The 20,673-nt window shown below is 49.5% G+C and overlaps 4 protein-coding genes across 4 annotated transcripts; all 4 read left to right on the top strand.

The window, feature by feature from the left end:
* Positions 1 to 3,728: 3,728 nt before the first annotated feature.
* FSUBG_10183 (endonuclease exonuclease phosphatase family) lies at positions 3,729 to 4,625 on the top strand (the record flags this gene model as incomplete). Its single annotated transcript, XM_036674736.1, has 1 exon — positions 3,729 to 4,625. One exon carries the CDS (start codon positions 3,729 to 3,731, stop codon positions 4,623 to 4,625), a length of 897 nt encoding a protein of 298 aa, XP_036534346.1.
* Positions 4,626 to 10,966: 6,341 nt separating this feature from the next.
* On the top strand, positions 10,967 to 12,820 carry FSUBG_10182 (uncharacterized protein; the record flags this gene model as incomplete). Its single annotated transcript, XM_036674735.1, has 1 exon — positions 10,967 to 12,820. The coding sequence occupies one exon, from the start codon at positions 10,967 to 10,969 to the stop codon at positions 12,818 to 12,820; it is 1,854 nt and encodes a 617-aa protein (XP_036534345.1).
* Positions 12,821 to 14,976: 2,156 nt separating this feature from the next.
* Positions 14,977 to 16,134, top strand: FSUBG_10181 (cytochrome oxidase maturation; the record flags this gene model as incomplete). The annotated part of the gene is made up of 1 exon (XM_036674734.1): positions 14,977 to 16,134. The coding sequence occupies one exon, from the start codon at positions 14,977 to 14,979 to the stop codon at positions 16,132 to 16,134; it is 1,158 nt and encodes a 385-aa protein (XP_036534344.1).
* Positions 16,135 to 18,088: 1,954 nt separating this feature from the next.
* FSUBG_10180 (ssh-4) lies at positions 18,089 to 19,744 on the top strand (the record flags this gene model as incomplete). Its single annotated transcript, XM_036674733.1, has 3 exons — positions 18,089 to 18,347; positions 18,424 to 18,729; positions 18,783 to 19,744. The coding sequence occupies 3 exons, from the start codon at positions 18,089 to 18,091 to the stop codon at positions 19,742 to 19,744; spliced, it is 1,527 nt and encodes a 508-aa protein (XP_036534343.1).
* Positions 19,745 to 20,673: the final 929 nt, after the last annotated feature.

Raw genomic sequence — 20,673 nt, 5'->3', positions numbered from 1 at the left:
CCATCCGGACCTGTCTGTTGTGCATGGTGCCTTGCAGCTTGGATAGCGTATCCGCGGAGACTCCATATTTGGGCCATCACGCTTGAGTCGGATGTCAAGCACGCGGGATTTTCTACGGGTTTACTGCCAACTTTTCTTTTCCATGGACTTGCAGGGCAATCAAGTTGAAAGCTGGGCATCGTGAACTGGAGGGTCGGCTGCTTCGGCCAAGGACGGAGTTGAGTGATACGCGGGTTGTGAGGTGAGAGTGATGAGTCAAAAACGAAGGCCGCCTCTATTGATTCAAGTTATCAATCATTACAGCCACAAGTTGCGGGCATTTCCCCCATGTTAATGTTGGACCCTTGCGACGATCATCAACGATTACGTGGATTAGTACGCAAGTCCGGAGATGCCATGAGTGAGGAAAGGGTGTGGTGAGCGGGCGCCTGTCCTCTGTAGGCTGCCTCGAAAAGAACAGATGGATTTCTCATTGTCCCATCAGCAAAGTCCAGCCAGCCTCTCTAGCCTTCTCTAGCCTCCCCCAGATTCTCCAATGTCCAACCCCGATTTGATCCAATCTAGTGGTCCTCCCTGGTCTTATGATCACCTCACCCATGGTCCCTCCCCCCAGCCACCAACAGGCCTAGGCCTGTCTTTTTTACTTCCAAGTTGAGAAACACGCGGCGACAAGAGGTTATCTCCCACTATTCTCCTCGAAACATTAAAAAACTTGGCCGTCATTATCTTGTAAATGCTTCAGTTTTGAGACCACATGGTATCAAGCCATGAATCATCACTTAAAGTTCAGCCCGCATGATAAGATGGGGCCTTGTCTGTTCTCGTTAGACCTGGATTTCAGTGGGCATGTGCCGTTCCGAACGGCGTCGATGCGTCCCGTAGCTAGTTCAAGATATGTTTGCAAGTAAACTTTGACTAAAAGTAATAGTCGAAACGCCCACCCACCGAAGAATATGCCTTTTCTGGTTGAAGACCCCGTCCACCGGCCGCAATTATGGGTCTAGACCCGGAGACCCCCCGAGTTCTGATCCACTATTTCCCGGAGGCCACAATTCAATCTCAGCCGCAGTCGACTTATTACCGGGGTCAATCAATTATGACTGGTTACCGTCTGAGCCATGTCATAGGCGAAGATAAGCTTACAGGTCCTTCTGGTGACACAGTTGACTCTGACCGTAATTCGCCGGTTGTGGCGACATGTTCGTCGGTCGAAGCGCAAGTAAAGACTTCGGGCCATGGACCACTTCCATAGTAATTCTGCCTATATAAAGCAAGTCTTATCTCGAAACAAGAGATATCGTAGTCGAAGCATAAGTTTCTAAGCAGTAGGTTGCCTTGGTCTAATGTTTATGACATTGCCCGACAAACGGTGTAGCATTTGTTTGGCGCTTTGACTCGTATTAGGGCTCAATTGGTAGCTCTTGAGTGATGGTGGAAAATAAATCTCTGGTTACGCTGGCTCCGATGATTTCTGAACGAGCTACTCGCTACTTTTTAGTGATATATCTCAACTGAATGCTGCTTGCTTACGAGAATGGCGTACAGCTAGTCTACTTTGTATGGATTGTGACGGAAATTATATTGCAAGACTTGGCCCTGCTGTATTAGCCTCGACGCCTTAAGCTTCAATTGCTCTTCTTAAGGCTAGAGTAAGCATAATCACTGCGATAATGACCATAGTGAAATTGCTTTAGTGTAGCAGCTCGACACATAACAGATATTTACTTCTGCAAACGACTGCATTGTAAGTGGACTCTCTAAACTTTGTAAGAACCACCCATGACTGCCATCCTTGAGTTGTTCCAGATAAAGTGACGCACTCCTATAGCTTATCTCTGATTGCAGTTTGCATCAGAGGATTCAACAGCAAAAGTGAGCTTTGTATGTGACACTAAGAACCCACGAATGCGTGTCCATGGAAAGATGGCGTTTCGCCGTGCCAAGACGGAGCAAACTAAGGGTCAACAATTGATCATCGTCAAGAAGTGTGTATCCCACCTTTTCAAACATGCATGAATTAGTTCAACATGGCCTCCAACTCAATTCGAATCATGTGGCGTGAGTGTTTGAACTATTGAAAAACAGCTATTTGACATGTCAGGTTAATCGAATCATAGAATGATGAGGCATGGCAATTATGACTAAGAGAGAGCGAGAAGAAAATCACAATTTTTGGCAAGTCAATAATTACCATAAGTGCAAATAACGCGATTAGAATTAGGGTTAGATAACTCTATCTATCTTTCACCGGTGATATGGGTTATGGAGAGCAAGAAGAAGGAAAGGCGTAAAATCATAGCTATTCTTGCAATTGCATCACTTATAACGTAAGAAAAAGCCATAAGTGCTGAATAAATTACTATTTAGGTAATTATAGTATTATAGTAAATGGTCAAGATGTTGTCGTGGAGTTCCGGTGCCATGATCGTCACAAAAGCCAAAGCCCACGAGGTTGGTATAGGGTGGTGATCTTCAAGACAACGACAGGTCATGGAGCTTGAGTGATTATCCCAAATCCTATGTAATAGTTATAGACAGATGTGCGGGTCTTCTGAGAGGACATAGTTTGATATATCTTGCAGTTCCATCACGGTGGGCGATATTAAAGTGCCATTCATATACGGATATGTATTCTATCCAACTTTGCGCTCTACCACACATCACACCAGATCATACGAAGAATTTCAGGGTTTTCAGTGAAAATGGAAAAGAATAGGCCATTGAAGAAGCCATGGAACTGAATATTGTATGCATATTATGAAGCAGACATGCCTAATAGTAAATCAGAATATAATAGACATGTTAGCGATGCTACCTATGATCTATTTGATAAGGCTGGTCCTATAGTATATCCCCCCCTAATATAAATTAAATATTATTTAAATAAATTAGTTGCTAATATGGTGAGACGATTTAAACCTTATCTGAGAAGCCTTTGCAAACCTTTCGAACGAAAGTGGCTTTCATAATATGGGCCATAATTCGTACACCTATCGCCGATCCTTCTAAGGATTTGGCATCGGGTTCAAGTGAAAGGAGGGTCGAATATTAAGAGTACATGGTTAAACGTCATAGTATGAAAGTGAACTTATGGCGATGACCTGGAGTTTTGACATCAGCTACCTACTAGTACCTAAGGTAAGTAGGTTCCTATAGGAGAACACTAATATACCTAATGGGGAACAACGACAGCTTCATGTTCCCCAAGCAAGTTCGCATGTCATTCGATTTACGATGACTCTCGCCGAATTCTCCCTGTTATTCGAGAGGGTTGGATATATGTACTAAAAACCCAGTAATTGTAGAACCTTGAGAGCAGTTGATGCTTTTCCTTTTGAGGAGTGCAATCCTCCCATCTCCATCAGCAAGTTCTATTCAGCCACAGAAAAGAGAGGTGTTGGCTTATGCAAGGTCGCAAATCGAAGAAGAATTACGCGGAACTTCATAAAAAAGGCAAGAGTATACTTAGTGGCTGTGGACCCCTGCGGCATCGAATCTGGGGTAAATGGACGCTATGCCTATCGCAGCATGTATCTCCACGTGATGACCTCATTGGATAGGTCCGCTCAGACCCGACTTACGACGCTCATGGTAAACACAGAGTATCGCGACAGCTTCGTCTTTGTCCTCCCAAGCCTAAAGCTCCTAGATAGCATCTATCTTTCTTCAATTTTTGACCGAGTATCATTTCTTAACAAGCCTCCAATATCATCACTGTGAAGCCCACAATGACTCAACTCGACATCCCCTCGACCGCATCTCTGAGAATGGAAGTCCTCAACAAGCACCAGAGAATGCCTCTGCGTATCCTCACCTTCAACGTCCGCTACGCAACAAACAATCGTGAACATAATGAGAAACCCTGGGACGTGCGTCGGCCTAAGCTCATCAATCAATTGAACTTCGTCACCGCCGGTCATGAGAGCCCCTTCATTTGCCTCCAGGAATGTCTCAATCACCAAGTCAACGAGATCCAGGAGGATCTGGGCTCTCATTGGAAACATGTTGGTCGTGGACGCGGAGAGAAACCCGAGGATGGAGAGTTTTCTCCTATTTTTTATCGCAACGATGTATGGAAGAACGTACGCAAGGAGGTCCGATGGCTGAGCAAGACACCTGAGAAGCCCTCTCGTGGCTGGGATGCAGTCCTGAACCGAATTGTCACAATGGGAGAATTCGAGCACCGAGTCACAGGTACCCGTGTCGTGGTATTCAGCACGCATTTCGACCACATCGGTGTCAAGGCCCGTCAGCACAGTGCCGAGCTCCTCATCAAGTTCGCCACAGAATGGGGCCAAGCAGGCGACAAGAAGGCGTCAGCAGTACTCATCGGCGGCGACTTCAACAGCGAACCCGAGGATGGCGCGTACAAGACAATCACGGCGTCTGGGTCAGGCATCTCTGACGTGTCGGACCTGGTGCCCAAGCATAAACACTACGGCAACGAAACGACGTACACGAGCTTCGGGGAGGGGTGGGAACCATCGCGTATCGACTTCCTGTTCATCCAAGAGCCGAGAACAGCTCATGTCAAGACTTTTGGGGTTCTGGCGAATGGGTTTGATGATGGCGTTCGTGTTTCTGATCACCGACCTGTCGTGTCAGACTTGGACATTGTGGTTTGATCGGGCACAGGGTGGTACTGTGCCCAACCTGAGTGCAGTCTGTGATAAGTTGACATATGCTTCTTCAGACAATTACAGAGTGCCAATAGCTAAATACCTCAATTACGGTGCATGCATGTTTGACGATGATGCTGTGGTGCTGGCTTCACTGCGTACATGCCAACAAGACAGCAGAGACATTAGTTCAACACCGTTGCCGTGGCCTTTGGAATACTCATACACTAAGAGTTGTCCCACGTTGTAGTTTGGTATTTGAAAGACAATTGAAACATATCTGATTACTGATAGTCGGATGAAAAGCCCTCGACTGATATCTTTGCACATCAATTCTCTAGCGGCTATACAAGTCCGTCAACGGGCAGCCATCGTGAGCATGTAACTCGTTCTCAATGTATGACGAGATTGAGCACCACCTTTCGAATCCCACGCCATCGATCGTAGAATCACTGCATCGACTGCAACTGATACGATTGGGTAGCTACCCGTTCTCACATTGATCCTTTCAACCGCAGTGCCATGCAAGCTAGCAGAACGGGAAACATGCATAACCATAGATATCACGGTGCTGATCATCACCAAGTACAGATAGCAACTCGGCGAGTAATACGCATCTCGCTATCGTAGACTTACATGTTCTTGGCCGAACATCGGTAACTGACCTATCAACGACAAACCAACGTAACCGTGGCTGGCTGCCTGGGCGAGACACCATGCCAATGAGCCATGTCCAAGATGGGAATCTTCGGAAGATGAGGCTCTGCTCGGCAAAAACGAATATGATCCCCATATTTGGATGCATTGAGGGGCAAAACGCAAAAAGCGGTGTGTGGAAGATGGTGGAGGAGAAGAGGGGTTTGGGGCGCTCTCCAACTTCACGTTGTGGTGGTTAGCAGCGCTGACGGTTGAGTTCGGGGACACAATAGATACGGTCGTTCTCTGAGGGTGCTAACTTGATCACAAGTCGAAAACAGTAGATTTGACAAAGGAGCGGTCGCCTCCACTGATCTTCAAGCGGTGCGATGCAACTTAGGATTTCATGCAGCGATATGCAACCACAAGGAGCTATTGTTGTCTCAAGTGTGTTCTTGAAGATATTCAAGGCGAGCCGTTATACGCGGCCCCAGGAATCCGATACCAGGAAGACCCGGCCACGGTCTAGTATCCGATGGCTACGCCATTGATGGTTGCAATTATGCTTGTCATCCATAAGAACAAGGCTAATATAGTTGCACTACCCACTGTAGTTCAGAACTAGTCTGACTCGTTGAGAGAAGGGAAAAGCTGGTAGTCATCGGTGTACGAGATGTCTTGAGATTCACGATATGTTGCCTGTCAAGTTGTTTCAACTTGATCTGTACAGAACTGTCTCAACTGGCCACCGGGAGCCGCATTCATAAACGTATATTCTGATGGTAACCACACATGATTAGACATAACCTCAGTGAATGGCCGGAATCGTGGACTAATCATGCCGGCTGACGGCCCTGTAGAGCTGCGTCAATGCCTTGGATGCACGTCTAGCCTATCCCCACACAATCTGAAAGCCAAGGCAAGACATCCGAGAGAACCCCGGCTGAAAGATGTCCCCGTCTGGCTTAGCGAGCAGCAGCTTCGAACCCGGCAATTCACAAACTGGAGATGCTCAATCGTCTTCGTGCCTGCCAAGATAGAGCGAGGGCAACACAGCAGCGAGCTCGTAACAGTCCCAGAGATCTTGGGAAACACAAACTGTCAGCGTGGCATGTATAAGCAGACACGAAGCCAATCAACAACCTCGAGTTGACCGAATATTGCATCGTGGTCTAAAATCCGAGACATCGAAATGGAAAGTTGGTGGGCGAATGTATAAAGGAAAGGGTAAACATGAGGATAGAGGGTGCAAGGTGATGGTCGTGCAGGGGCGTGGACAGGGACGACAAATGTTGATTATTGGATGAGTAGATCGAATAAGAATTAGCAGCGTGTTCCCCCTCGATTGCGACTCATCGAGGTCAGCTGATAAAGATGTCACCGACTCAGTACGGTATCAGAATTCCTCGATATAAGTTGTCCGAGAGTGCTGGCTGCTTGGTAATCGGGCACAGCAAAAATGGCGACCGAGTCACAACTGTATGGATGGATGTATTGTTGTCCTCGAAGCCACCGTCCGAATATAATAAGTTTGAGTATGAAACAAAAGCGATTCACATGACATGTTTGAAGCGCTTCTGTGCTTCTTGTTCGTCGGTGGTAGGACAGAGAAAGCGGAGGCCAATCTCCGGTCTGGGCGCGGAAGGACAAGGAGGTGAAGCCGGAGAGAGTGGAGTCGCTCGGCCGGGGCACGGCACCAATTCCAAGCGGACGTTGGACACGTATTCATGCCGTGACGAATCGTGCAACGCGATGCTTGAACGGAGGCTGGGCCGGATCGCCAAATATCAACAGGGCATGAACTGGCGGCAGCATCGCCGAGAGCGGGACTAACCGCCCGAACTTGGTCATGGAATGACTCCGAGGCCTTTGTATATGGCCGCTGGAGGTTGGGCACCAGGCCCGTGCAAGCAAGCATTAAGCATGGATTGGATGGTCGTTGCGGCAAAGCTATCTACCTACTAACCTATTGCACCTGTCAAATAGAAACGTCAGCGCGGCAAGCGCGATGAAACAGGTGACAGCACACTTGGGCAATTTCTTTCTTTGCCTTCTGAGGAGGAATCGCAGAGAAATGAAAAGAGGCACTGTCACAAGTAAACGAAACACGTTCTTGCTCCTGCTATGAGTCAACTTTACAATAACTTAGACGGCCAAGCCCGGAGCCTCAACTCAATCGCGACAACCAGTCGCAAGTGCCAGACATGGATGGCAGACAGCTTGTCACGACCAGGTTTAGCAGCGGTGCTTCGATATCCCACGTGTACCCCGCGCTGCACTCACGTCTGGCATTAACTTGGTGTAGACCGGGTTCATTGTTGGTACCCGAGCAAGGGAATTGAGCCAGCTTGGGCAAAGGTCTACGCCCAGTTAGGCACGAAGGTGAAGAAGGCCCCGGGGGCGGGCTAAACACGGCACTTTGGTGGAGGCGTAGATCAACGGAGACATGAGAAATCGTGATGGAGTTTACGCCCCTCTTGAGGATAATCGGGCATCTCTCAGCTCTGTAGTACGAGGTTCAATAATCATGATTGACTTCTCAGAGGCACAGCCGTTTGGTGAGTTCGGCATGGCTATCCTACTCTGTGTATCTTGTCCTACCTCGTCAAGCCTTTGTGCCATGTGTGCACAAGCCCGATCTGCCTAGAAGAGCGGTTGAGATTCGGGCCTGTCATTTACCTGTCACCTATCGGGAACGGTCCATCTAACGGCGAACAACCCTGTTACGCCTCTTCTTGTTTTGTTTCCTCGAGGCTTTGCACGGAGCAAAATCTGTAGTCAGCCGTGGGTTATCTCAACATGGCCGTCACAGTGTTGAGTGCAGTATTCAAAGCAGTCCTGTTCTCTGGTAAGAAACCACAATTCCTCAAGAGTAAGCCACAATCCTTCTCTTCTTCATCTGGGAGGGGTGTGCCATCAGCCTCGTTCAGGTGTGCAATGCGGGTTTTGGCAGCGAATATCGTTGGTGACTGGCAGACAGCGAAGGCGAGGAAGATTTGAAAAGAATCGTTGGACCAAACGCTCTGAACAAGATCCACAGTTGGGCCTGACTGCTTGGGACTGGCGCCAGTCATACAAAGGCATTCCCTGTAAGATAACACCCAGACCCGCCAGAAAGTCTCTCAACAATCCCTCAAATGCGGGCTTTCAGGGCACCATCTGGGGTTGTGTCGACAGATCAGATCCATTCTCGGCGGCGCAGAGGGCTGGGTCGCTAGGATTCGGGATTGGAAAGCGTGCGTCCAAGTTAGCGGGCAGCTTTTATCGACAGCGAGCCAGTGATTAACCGCCTCACTTGTGGTTTGTTGTGAATGAATGTATGTATATGACTTAGCGATTGTTTGCTGTTGTTTTGCATCGTGAATGTTTCACAATTTGGAACAACTCACATGACAATTCAGTACATAGCCAGGGTCCATGTGTAATCCTGACATGGGTTGGTCTGAATTGATGGCTGAAGTCGGTGAAAATGAGCCAGATTTTGGGGCTTTGGTGTAGTTATGGAGTACCAAGTTACCTTTAGCCATCATCGATAATGCGCTTGTAGTTTCGATATCGTGACCATATCAACGGCTAAGAGTAATCGACGAGACCAGAAAGAAGAGATTTTTCATCTAACAATCGGAGGCCACATCGACTGACAATCGTTTTGACTGTTGAATCAATACAGGCATACCCCAGCATGGTATTGAGAGTGACTCGAAGCTTACCTACCCAAGTACCTAGGTGCTAAGTGAAAACTCCATCATCCAGCTCGCTTGCTTGTTGGTGGCCGTGAGCGGGATGGCTCCATAATCCATCTCGACCAGCAAAGCACCAAAGCAAGAGTGAGGACCCTGGTTTGAGTACAGTAGCCACCCCCACCTCTTCAATTTTCTGACATGACTGTTTTCTTATGGTATTTTGAGTTTTCAATATTCAGAAGGGCATGGTGAACGGTAATTTGGAGCGAGGAAGATACTGGGGCAACTAACTTAGTACCTACTATGTTGCTTAGCTGAGCAGGAGAAAATGCCAACTGCCAACGCATTGAGTGAGGCGGGCCGGAGCGAGAGACCCTCACCTCAAGGCTCCCCTGCCACCTCTGAAGTGTCCATGGTGAGAGACACAGATGCTGACGAATACGATACAGATACAGCGCATTCAGGCGTCATTGACACTCCTGACACTCACTACCTACTAACCTACCTACCTATCCGTGATTGATGAGTCGGGAAGCAAGAGGCAGGAAGCATGAACGAACGGACGGATGTCTATGTTTGTGGCTGCTGTGTTAATAATAGTGCACGTAGTGATCCGTTGCTGGATGAACGAGGATCGAGCGAGTGTCTGTCTGTCTGTCTGTCTGTCTGTCTGTCTCACTGGCCGACTTTTTCTGGTGCTGATGAATCAAGATATTTTGGTCTGGGCAAAACGAACGAGTAGAAACAGACGACAACCACTCTCTATCTGCGTCTTGTTCTGCTTTTGTGCCAGTGCCTTCGTCATTGCTCTCAGCGACTTGATGTGGTTGATTTGATTTGATTTGATTTGACTGACTGCAGTGTGCAGTTCCATTGCTGTGCTGGCTCCAGCGTCGAGTCGCTTGATTGATCGTCCATCGTCCCGTGGTGTAGAGCCACCCCCTCCCTTTTGGCGAGATTCTCCCTTGCTTCCTCTACAGTCGCACCTTGAGGTGAGTTTACTAACACGCCCATCCACACTCTCACTCTTGCTCATTTCCCTCCTCTTTTTCTGTCAATCGTGTACGGAGTAGGGTTTTCTATATACATATCACTTCAAACTCGAGGTATCGAGTCTTCCAGGCTATGATCCAATTCTTGTTGTCCGCATAACTTCTCGTTGGGCTTAAATCAAATAGGTACCTAGGTAGCCTCTCATCGCTGGCACGGACGGCCACAACGGCCTGTGGCTGCGTGTCCGCCCTGGGCGGTAATAGTGCTGCATTACCACTCAAACTACCGGGAACAGATGGATCTGAATACCTACACGCCCCCCCTCACTCTGAGGTAAGGTAAGGTAAGGTAGGTCTGCTTCAGAAAATGCTGGACGCCCCCAGGCCCTGAAATTACCACCACCTGGGCACTTTTATTAAAAACAGACCATCCCGTCCATCCATGCCCATCGCTTCTCCCCCCCTCCTCCCCTCCTTCTTGTCTTGTCTTTCTCCCATGACAGTTTGATACATTGTCTTTTTAAAACAAACATATTTCTTCGATTCCTCGCTCTGCTTTCACTTCCAGTCGAGCATTATACTCACCTCGATCAACATTATACTCACCTCGATCAACATTATAGCACCAGCATCTACCAAGCATCGAACATTACATATCCATCGCTACTAGCGTCTCCATCGAAAAGCGCCCTGGTTTATGCCACTATCGTCACCGCCTTCTGTATCCAACTCAGCAGCGACATTTTGCTCACGACTTTTTTCGGCTGCAGCTGTCTTGGTCAACGAATTCGACTTCCTTCACATGTCGCTTGCTAGGTTTCACGAAAGGGGACGTTAAAGCATTGCGTTCGCGATCGCAGTAACCGTCAACACCAACGCCACCGGCGCTCTCACCGCCTGGAGTTGCGATCTCATCCACCAACTGCGCCGTCCCACCTAGCGTGGTCCCTGTTCGATCCCGTCGAACCCCCTCATCGAATTGACTTTTTTTGGAGCCGAATTCACTCTCAAGTTTCTCCGATCTTCCAACTACACCATGTCCAACCACGTCTGCTACGTCGAGGATGCCGAGGAGGATTCCGGCAGCTCTGTCCTCGAGGGCATCCAAGCCACCCGTCGCTATGCTGTCTCTGAAGCTCCCGGCCCCGCCAGTCCACCCAAGGAACGCCCCAACACAGGAAAGTCTCGAGGTGAAACCAGGAGATATTCCAGCCGGCGACACGTTTCTCCTCCTAGTGAAGGTCTCTCTGATGAAGAGCCCCCTCGTAGGGAAGAGCGCCCCCGCCGAGACTATGAACGTGAAGCTCGTGAACAGCGCGACAAAGATCGACGTCGCAAAGAGCGCAAGCAGAAGGAAGCTGCTGAGCAGCAACAACGGAGGGTCAGAGCCGAAGCCAAACCACCCAAGGAACGTGAGCCCAAGCCTGCGAGAAGACCTCGCCCAACATCACTCACCCACACCAAGACTGAGCCTGTTGTTCAACAATATCGCCGAGGCCGTGTCGAGGATCCCTCCTCTTACGGTGTTCAGCAGCCTGCCGTCTCTGGCATGCGCCCCCGTGCTCAGACTCGACCTCATAGCTATTACCCCGGACAAACCGCCCCTCCAATCTCCAATGCTGGCTGGCACCATGCCCAAGCTTCTCAACCTTCTTTCCCAGTCGGATCATTCCCGCCACCACCTTACTTCCCTGGAGGACAGTCTCCCTCAGTGGTCGGCGTTCCGCCTTCGCCCGGCCCAGGTGCTGGAACACCTGGGTTCTTTGATATGCCTTCGCAGCAGGCCAGCGCTCACCTCAGAAACCGTTTTGAGCGGCCAGCTTCATCCATGGGTTTCCGTCAACAGCAGCCTTCACCGTCAAACGTCGGGTATCCTCAGGATGACTTTGAGGAGGAGGAGCAGCCCGATCCTCGTCTTATTAGACGTGCCTCTCGTTCTAAGAGGCCTCAACAGAATGACGAGGATCGCCGGCGTATGCCTCCTCCTGACAGCATCCCACGGCCCAAGTCTGCAATGCCTCCTCCAACCACTCCATTCCGCCCCCCTCCTCAGTCATTGACAAGGCAAAAGATAAGGACTCCCTCGCGGCCACCCCCTTCGGGTCGTAGTCGTGTTGGGTTTGTTGACCAAGGCTATGACGATGAAGACTTCAATGACAGTCCCGGCCTTTTTGCGGACTCTCCTGAAGCCAATTTCGATCGTCGTACGGCTTTGGCCCGTACTCGACGCAGTTCTGTCGCCTATGAGCATCATGGTGCTGATCTTGTTCCTGCTCGCACTCGACGAGGCTCCGTTGCGTATGAACAGCGTGGAATCGACATTGTGCCTGCCCGAACCCGACGAGATTCCTACTACGAAGATCGCTCACTTGGTGGTGGAGGTGTCAGTTTGGATGAGGATAAATACCTGGACGCCATGCGATACCAAGATGACATCAATGGCGGTCCCGCCATGCCATTGACTGCTGAAACCCTACGCAAAGCTAGCAACCCTCGGCTTGGTGGCGGGAGCAGTCGAAGTAGTGGCAGCCATGATGATAGCGAGTATAAGCGAAGCAACACCACTGGTCTCACCCGTTCCTCTTCAAGCGACACTGACAATGTCACGATCAAAGTGTCAGGCTCGGCCGTCGTGCGAGTGTCGGGTGCAGAGATTGAGTGTGGCGATGGAGGTGAGATCACATTTTCAAGACCTACCGGCAGCTCTAGAGTTGGCAGCGACCGCGCTAGCAGTTACTACCAGCTTGAAGATGTCCGCAGCCGAGTTGAACAGAAGGCTCTCCCTTACCGACCACATACTCCCAGTCGTTCTGACTCGCATCATCGTGGGTACTCTGGAAACCATGCACCATATGATCCATCCTTTGCCATGGATGACTACATTTACTGATGATTTTTTCTTATGAGAGATGACAAAGTTGATGATAAGCGCGTTTTTGCATTTTCTTTTTTTCGGAACTATATCTATTTCTTTCTTATTTCCTGCATACAAATGTCTACGGGATGGGCAGCGTTTCGCCTATAATCTTGAATCTTGGTCATTGATGAGCATTCCGGTGGTCGTTTTGATTACATTCAAGCTGCGGTCTTGGACTCAGAGTTGTACTCATACACTGAGCTCATCTTTTTTGTATTCTTGGATCAAGCCCTCCCGTTGGCTTCGTGGCAGAAAGTTGATACCCCAAAAGTGGTGATGGTGGAAGCATCCAGTTGATGGCCCAGCTGAGTTACCAGCCCGGCTCTAGTACCTCGAAGTACCAGCACCAACAGCGCTTACTGAAAGCTCAACTTTTTTCTATTCGGAAATCATGTACGCCCAGATGGGCTGTTTTGGAGTTTGGTTGGGTAGTGGAAGGGCACCAGTACGTCCACAATGAACATATGTCTTACCTTTGGTGGCTTTGAACCGAAGTGTCTTTTTCTGATGCATGGTCGCTGCTACTTACAGGGTGTAGATTCATGTTTAAGTGGACTGGCCTTCATTGGACTGGAACTAGACAATTTCCCATTGTTTGCCTGTACCCCTTCTTGCTGCGATCTGATCAACAGGGGATCCCTGTGGGAGGCTGCATGAGAGACGGTTATGGATTTGGCTTGTGTATTGCATTGTTGAGCATGGTGTAAGAGGAGGAATTTGAGACTCGGCTAGAACTACCATTGGACCCTTGTCATCAGAACGATAGATTGTACGGGCAAACGAGGTTCGCGCCTCTATCTGCTGCCCGGCAGAGAATAATCTTATGTTACAACCAGCATGACATGCATGTTTGGCTTCTCTATTCTATTTGTTCCGAGACATGAAATGGTGACCTGTAACAAGATCTTCGGCTGATCAAGGGTGGCATATTGATTGTGAGTGGGTTGAACGGAGATGAAGGATTTTGGTCGAAACGGAAGATATTGTGTTTGGGGATGGAGAGACCGAGAGAGTAACAAGACATAGACTGTATGGATATGATTGGGTTTAACCATAGCATAACAATGGCAACATGTTATTAGCCATCCCTTTTTCTCCTGTCTCAGGTGTCTGAGTTTGTGCATAAGAAACTGGCGATCTGTAGTATGTGTAGATTAACCGCCCCAGAGCAGCTTTCATCCGTTGTAAGCGCCCGAGATATTCATGCAAATGTGAGCAGTGCAGTGCCTGGCGCTGTCTCAGGGATTGAATCAAACATGGTCCGCAAGGTCTCAAATATGTAGCCTAGTGGCATTCCAATGTCAAACTTGAAAAGAATGGTTCAAAGTGTCACAATCTCTTCATGCGAACCTTAGGTAGGGACAATAGCTGTCTCAGAAAGACCGGCGCTACTGCCTAGAAACTTCTTCTCATGCGGGCTAAAATAGAGCTCGTCAGTCACATTCCCAAGATGCAAGAATAAAACTCGAAGGGGGGCGTGTGCATTGCGAATCTGGAGCATTAAGGTCGTGGACAGCTGCCATTGGTTGATTACTAAATGGGCACTCTGTGCGAGGTTGCCGGGTTAGCGATAGGGTCTTGTTTACTTTCGACGTCATTTGAAGATTGCGGCTGGATTCTGATGATGAGATCAGAAAAAAAAAGCCATTGAAGCTGGTCCGATTACTACAAGGAAATTATTGGAGCCCTGGTTTGACATCGTACAAGATCATTGCTTTATTTTCATTTTTCTCTCAAACTCCAAGAGCGTTCGTTGTAAGCATTCTGACGCGCACGTTGAAGCTGCCCAACCACCCGCTACGCATCCCAGCCACACACTTTACAGGCCTCGTTTCTGGGTTAACCAAGCACCATCGCCCAGCCTGAGCCACGCAACACTCTTTCTCTCTCCATTATTCTTTCTCCTTAGCTCAGAAAACACACTATTTCCATAATCAACACCACACGACTCATTTAACGATAACTATTACTGACCACACTCATTCGATCGATACATCAAGAATACTCACTCGCCTCAACTGCAAGCTTGGTCTTATTCACGATTGAGCTCGGCTGGGCTACAGCACCCTGGGCCTAGCTTGCACATATCTATACTCGACTGAGACCTCTTCATTCCACTCCATACCATCATGGCACCCGCTATCATCCGCTCATTGCGCAGTGCGTCTTCAATCACACAGCACGCCCCTCGTGCTGCCGAGGCCTTTTCCACACTCTCGGGACACTTGCTGGAGGGCAGTAAAGTGCTGCTAGCTCGAGATGATAAAGACGACGACAAGAACGATAGACACAAACCATCAGTCGAGCCTGAATCTGGCTCGTTCGACCCTCACAACATCAACAATGCCGGTTTCTTCTTCCTCTTTGCCCTGATCGGTGTGGCGTTCGTGTGTACCGGTATCTGGTTCTTCTTCTGGGCAAAGAACGGCGGCTTCCAATTCAAGGAAACAGACTGGGATGACTACAAATCTACGGTTCTTCGGCGCACTGGGCCTAACGGCACGATTCTCTCTAATGCAACTCGGCCAACAAACCTAGGTGGTGGAAGTGTATACAAGGACGTCGATGACGACAACACGACTGTAGTCACAGAGAGCACAACACTTACCGGTGTCACAGCTGGAGCAAGCGACATTGGTGCACGTGAGAAGCGACGCCGCAAGCAGGAAAAGCGAGACCGTGAGCGTGCGAAGAAGGGCAAGAAGACTAGCCGTCACGTTGGTGAAGCAGGCGTTGAAGATGAGGAGGCCGAACTTGCTGCCAAAAAGGAACTCCGCAGCTATCGCCACGAAAGACCCGCCCGTGTCGGTGGACTGAACAAGGAGAGTGAAGGCTCCGAATGGGACGGTTCTACCAACCCCGGCACTGAATCTAACGTCTCGACAAACCTTCTTTCTGACCGTCAGACCACTCCTACAACCACACCTACCAAAGTCACTGGCGGCATCCGCAAGGTCTACTCTACCGCTGATCGTCGGGAGAACCGTGAGGCAGAGCGCATGCGCGCCGAGGCCCGTCGTCTTCGTGAAGCTGGCCGAGCTGCCCGTCGCGATTTCAGCTACCAGCGTGCTGAGAGCTACACCCGCGCCGACAGCCAGGTCAGTGAGAGTCTTCTCGATGGATCACAGGTGACCCGTACCACAGACGATAGCGGCGATCTGGGTACCAAGAGCTACCACCACCCGATGCCTGAGCTGAGGGAGCTTGAGAGGGAGAGGGCAAGGGAGGAGAGACGGGCACGAAGAGCACAGAGGGAATACCGACGAGGACGAGGAGAGGAGTGTTAAGGTTGACGTGATATGGGAATGACGAAAGTCTTGAATGGGCTATAAGGTAAAATGCGATTTTCTTACTCTGGGTTTGGGCTGGGTTCACTGCGTGCATGTAGATGTATAACGTTAATGTAAATAGGCATGGTAACGGTTTCTCACGGACATGAATTGACATGTTGAGATTGTTAGAACACGAGATAGGCAATGCATTGAGTAAACATGATGCCCTGGCTTGTATGAAGTTCTGGTCGTGAATGTGTAGGTATAAGCCGGCGTAACATTAATGTCAAGGTACTCGAGGCATTAAACTATGAAGGTTTCAGCCATGATAGTTGCCAAGGTTATGATCGCGACTTTGCAACACCTTGTTTACTTTCACCAAAAAGGGCGAATAAGGGCGAATAGTGAAACTATCGTCCAATGTCTCACATGTCTCCCTAAACATGCTACTACCTTCCATAAGCAGTTCATGTTTCGACTTTTTTGGGATATTGATTAGAAAAACGTCAGGATTGTAGGATTTGACAATTCGCTGGCTGGCGTGTACTAAATGAAAATTAATAGACGCAAGGCGTATCGCGAAGGCTCAAAATAGCATACGAGCTGAGGTGCTCTGTTGTTTTGATGGATAAGGCGCTAAAATCCATGGAAGATGTGAAACCTGGGGGCGTCGTAGCTGCGAGGGGACAGGCACCGGGCCGAAACAAAACTGCATTTTGCATTGCTTGGTATTATCATGCGATAGCTGCTGTTGTGAATGAGTGAGTTCTTACTGCTCGCGTCACAGCTACAATATCGTAAAAGTCAGTCCGTAACATAACTCACTCTCAACGTCGTCATCAGCGTCGCATTTCGATTCGCTTCTTCGCTTCTTTTGGTTCCTGTCCTGGTCTGACAAGGTTCCAGGTTCTAGGTCCAGGTTCATCAGCCACTTTGAGATTCTGTTACATACTGGTGATGATCGTTTCTGGTTCAGCCTTGGGAGACATGAGGCCCCACGCCGAGTGTTAGTGATATGCAACGTAAGTGGTGACTCGCGCTAACACAATGCAAGCGCTATCATGTCCCATCAGCCCGCTCCCGCTGCTTCCGTCGACCCTTCGGCCCCTCTTTAGGCTTCCCACTGAAGGTGACCCCCCTGCGGATGCCTCCGTCTGGAAGTGGTATACACCTATAGCCCAGAGGCTCAGGTCACCCCACTACCTATGAGGAGGTCACTGGTAACGTCAATCCACTGCCTGCTTCAGTGGGCTTATGACGATAGTGATTTGTTAGTGCTGGAGACAATTGTTCGCAGCTTAGACGAGCCTGTGGTCAGAAAGCTGGTGTTAAATCAATGTCCCTCAAAGAGAACGCCTCAAAGAATCATCTCGCAACTTTTGATTTACTGATAGCCCGCTGTTTGCGTTCGGGTGGCGATGTCCCGTGGGCTAAAATCTAGGTAGTTAGGCCCATCCGTATTGCGCTTCCTCCTCCTCCACATTTGATCCAATCCTCTAACACTAACAGCCAACCATCTCACTTCACCCAGGGACGCCTGGGCTCGCCTCTCTCGTCTCTCCCTCCCCCGTCTTCGTCATTCTCCTCCTTCACCATCACCACCAAATCTTTTGGCCTCATTCCCCATCCTCCTCAGATTCATTCCCACCTTCTTTCGGCGTTTTCGATTCCTCCGTTCATCGATATTAGCGATTTCATCTTCGACTGACTCCTCAGCCACGTCTCCTTCTGCTTATCTCGCCGCGCGATTGATTCTTACATGTACTATTTGCGGCGGTGACGCCGTCCGCCAAGACCCGTGCCTTGATTGTCCCCGACCGACCGATCGATCGACTAATCCGCACAACACGATCTATACAATCCGAGCCAAACGCAATTCTCCTTGAATTAATCTCTCGACCCCATCAAGAACAAGCAAATCGAATCAAAATCAAGAGGCGGCCACCAAATACTTTGTCCGTCGCCCATCATGGGGCTCTCTTCCAACCCGTCGTCTGCCTTTACAGGCGTCGTCATCGGCCTCGTGTCATCCTTCGGCTCAATCGTCCTCATCGCCCTAGTCATCTTCATTTTCTGGGTTTCTGGCTGTGCGAGTACCGGTCGCATCATCCTCGATCGTCTCGGTCGACCTGGCGAGTACGATGATGAACAAGCGTTCGCACGCGATGAGGCTGAGGCCCTCGAGGTCATGGATGATATGTCTCGCCAGGAATATCTACGTGCAAAGGGTATGTCACCAACCGTTCGCGCTCGCACTCGCTAAGCTGGCGAATGTATTTTACTAACGTCTGTTGCGTCCAAAAGCCTGGGTTACTGCAAACCCTCCCGAATCAATGCAGACTGATATCTCTCTGTCTCAATACCTCGCCATACAAGAAAAGGGTGTCTCCGCATGGGAATTTGAGCCTGAACTGGAGATCGCCAACTGTTTTGTCGAAGCTCGTACCGAAATCGAATTCTTTGACTCGGAATGCACCGTCATGAGCAATCTTCCTGTTCCCAAGCAAAACGATGTCTACTACTGGGAAGCCAAGATCTACGAAAAACCCGAAAACACTCTGCTCAGTATCGGTATGGCTACCAAGCCTTATCCCCTCTTCCGACTGCCGGGTGAGTTTGTCACAATTTGATTCTTCGCGACCATTTACTGAACTTAATGCCAGGTTATCACAAGTACTCTGTTGGATATCAATCTACCGGTGCCCGCCGCTACAATCAACCATTCGGCGCCACTCCCTATGGTCCCCCACTAGTGCAGGGCGATGTCGTTGGGGTGGGTTATCGTCCTCGAACCGGTGCTATCTTCTTCACTCGCAATGGTAAGAAGCTCGAGGAGGTTGTTCATGGACTCAAGGCGCAAAACTTCTTCCCTGCCATCGGTGCAAACGGTCCTGCTACTATTCACGTCAACCTTGGTCAGGCCGGCTTCGTCTTCATCGAGGCCAACGTCAAGAAATGGGGTCTGGCTCCTGTGACTGGAAGCCTGGCTCCTCCGCCACCTTATGGCTCTGAGCAGGGTAGCATACTGCTGGAAGCTGGCACCAAGGACGGCAATACTTATCCTCAAGGCAGGCAACACAGCCACTCCATCACTGCAAGCTCTTACAACACACGCAACCCATCTAACGATCTCAACCCTTCGCATGGACGAACACGTAGTGGTAACTTTCGCGTCCTGCCTCCTACAAGTCCCGGACCAGTTAGGAGCTCGACCGATATTTCTTTGGCTCATTTTGTACCCAACGAGGAGAACGGCGAAGCTAGCAGCAATGCCGCACCTCGGCAGGAGACCCACGACCACAATCCTCTGCATCTGCATCTCGAGGATGCGACAAACCCGCCTCCTGAATACCAAAGTCCCGACCATTCAGGTAGCGAAGATGGTCGATATGGAAGTGACAGCGAGGAAGATACGCCTCTTATTCGTGTAATGAACCGCAGCCGAGGTAACTCTTCCGCCACGGTGCTTCCTTCACGGCAAACTCCAAGTCCTCGCCAACCTCCAGTACCCAGCTACAGTGACGCTATGCGGGAGGGAGCTGGTCGTGACCGTAGTGATAGTGCCCGCTTACCGCCACCAAACTCAACGCCGTCCAATAGACCTCGCAGTAGCACTTCGGCTTGAGTGGGCATTCGAATGCGGCCTGCTGATTCAAAGTTTGATACATTTATCCATGAACGTCTGAACATGACATCGAAGACGAACGACGATGCTCAAGAGATGCAGCATCGACGACATATGATACCGGAGCTGAGAGGACCAATCCCCATACATGATCCATTTCAATCGTTGTTTTTTCGCACAGGCGCCTTGGAGTTTTGAGCATTGACAGGCGCACGTTTCCGAGGTAGAAGAGCCTCCAAACGGTCGGCAGTCGTCTTTTTTTGTTGTATTTTTAGACAGGAAATCCGCTTCGGTCTCAGGGTTGTGAACCAGCTGGATATGAGTTCCTGGAAAGGGGGCCGGAACGGAATATTGATACCAACAACCTGGATGAATTTGCGCTCCTTTTTTCATTTTGACGCTTCTTCTTTCCTTAACATTGCCCGCTACTATGTATTCGGGACTGGTCGAAGAGCGCATGGATGTTTGGATAGTGGCTTATGCACTGATGGCTGTAAGGGCGTTGATGTTGGATGAGGCCTCGGTCGCTGCCTCACGATAAAAGGGGCGACTTTGAGTATAGAGTAGTGGAAGTAGTCCCGATATGAATTGCCAACCACTATACTATCGAACCTTTTCATGTGTCCATATCGTGAAGCCAGGTGGTGTGAAATGGCTTCCATATACGAAGGTAGGCTTCATGATGTTTAGTTGAGGTGGTGATAGCACCGATCCGCTACAGACAGTCATTAAGTACCAGCAGCAAAACATAGGACTCTATGCTACACATCATTTCCCTACTTTCTTACTTGATGTGAACAATTCACTGCACTATAACATAATGTATTTCCTAGGCACAAGAACCATTCTTTTCCTTGCCCATCATGAGCTGTCGCTCTCAAGTACGGTGTCTCAAGACAAGGTATCTTTGATGTTGGCTTTAACGCCGA

Source organism: Fusarium subglutinans (genome assembly GCF_013396075.1).
Source record: "Fusarium subglutinans strain NRRL 66333 chromosome Unknown NRRL66333_c0000171, whole genome shotgun sequence".
Taxonomy (NCBI): Eukaryota; Fungi; Ascomycota; class Sordariomycetes; order Hypocreales; family Nectriaceae; genus Fusarium; species Fusarium subglutinans.
Note: the sequence above shows the minus strand (reverse complement) of the source record. Positions and strands in the feature narration are given on the sequence as shown.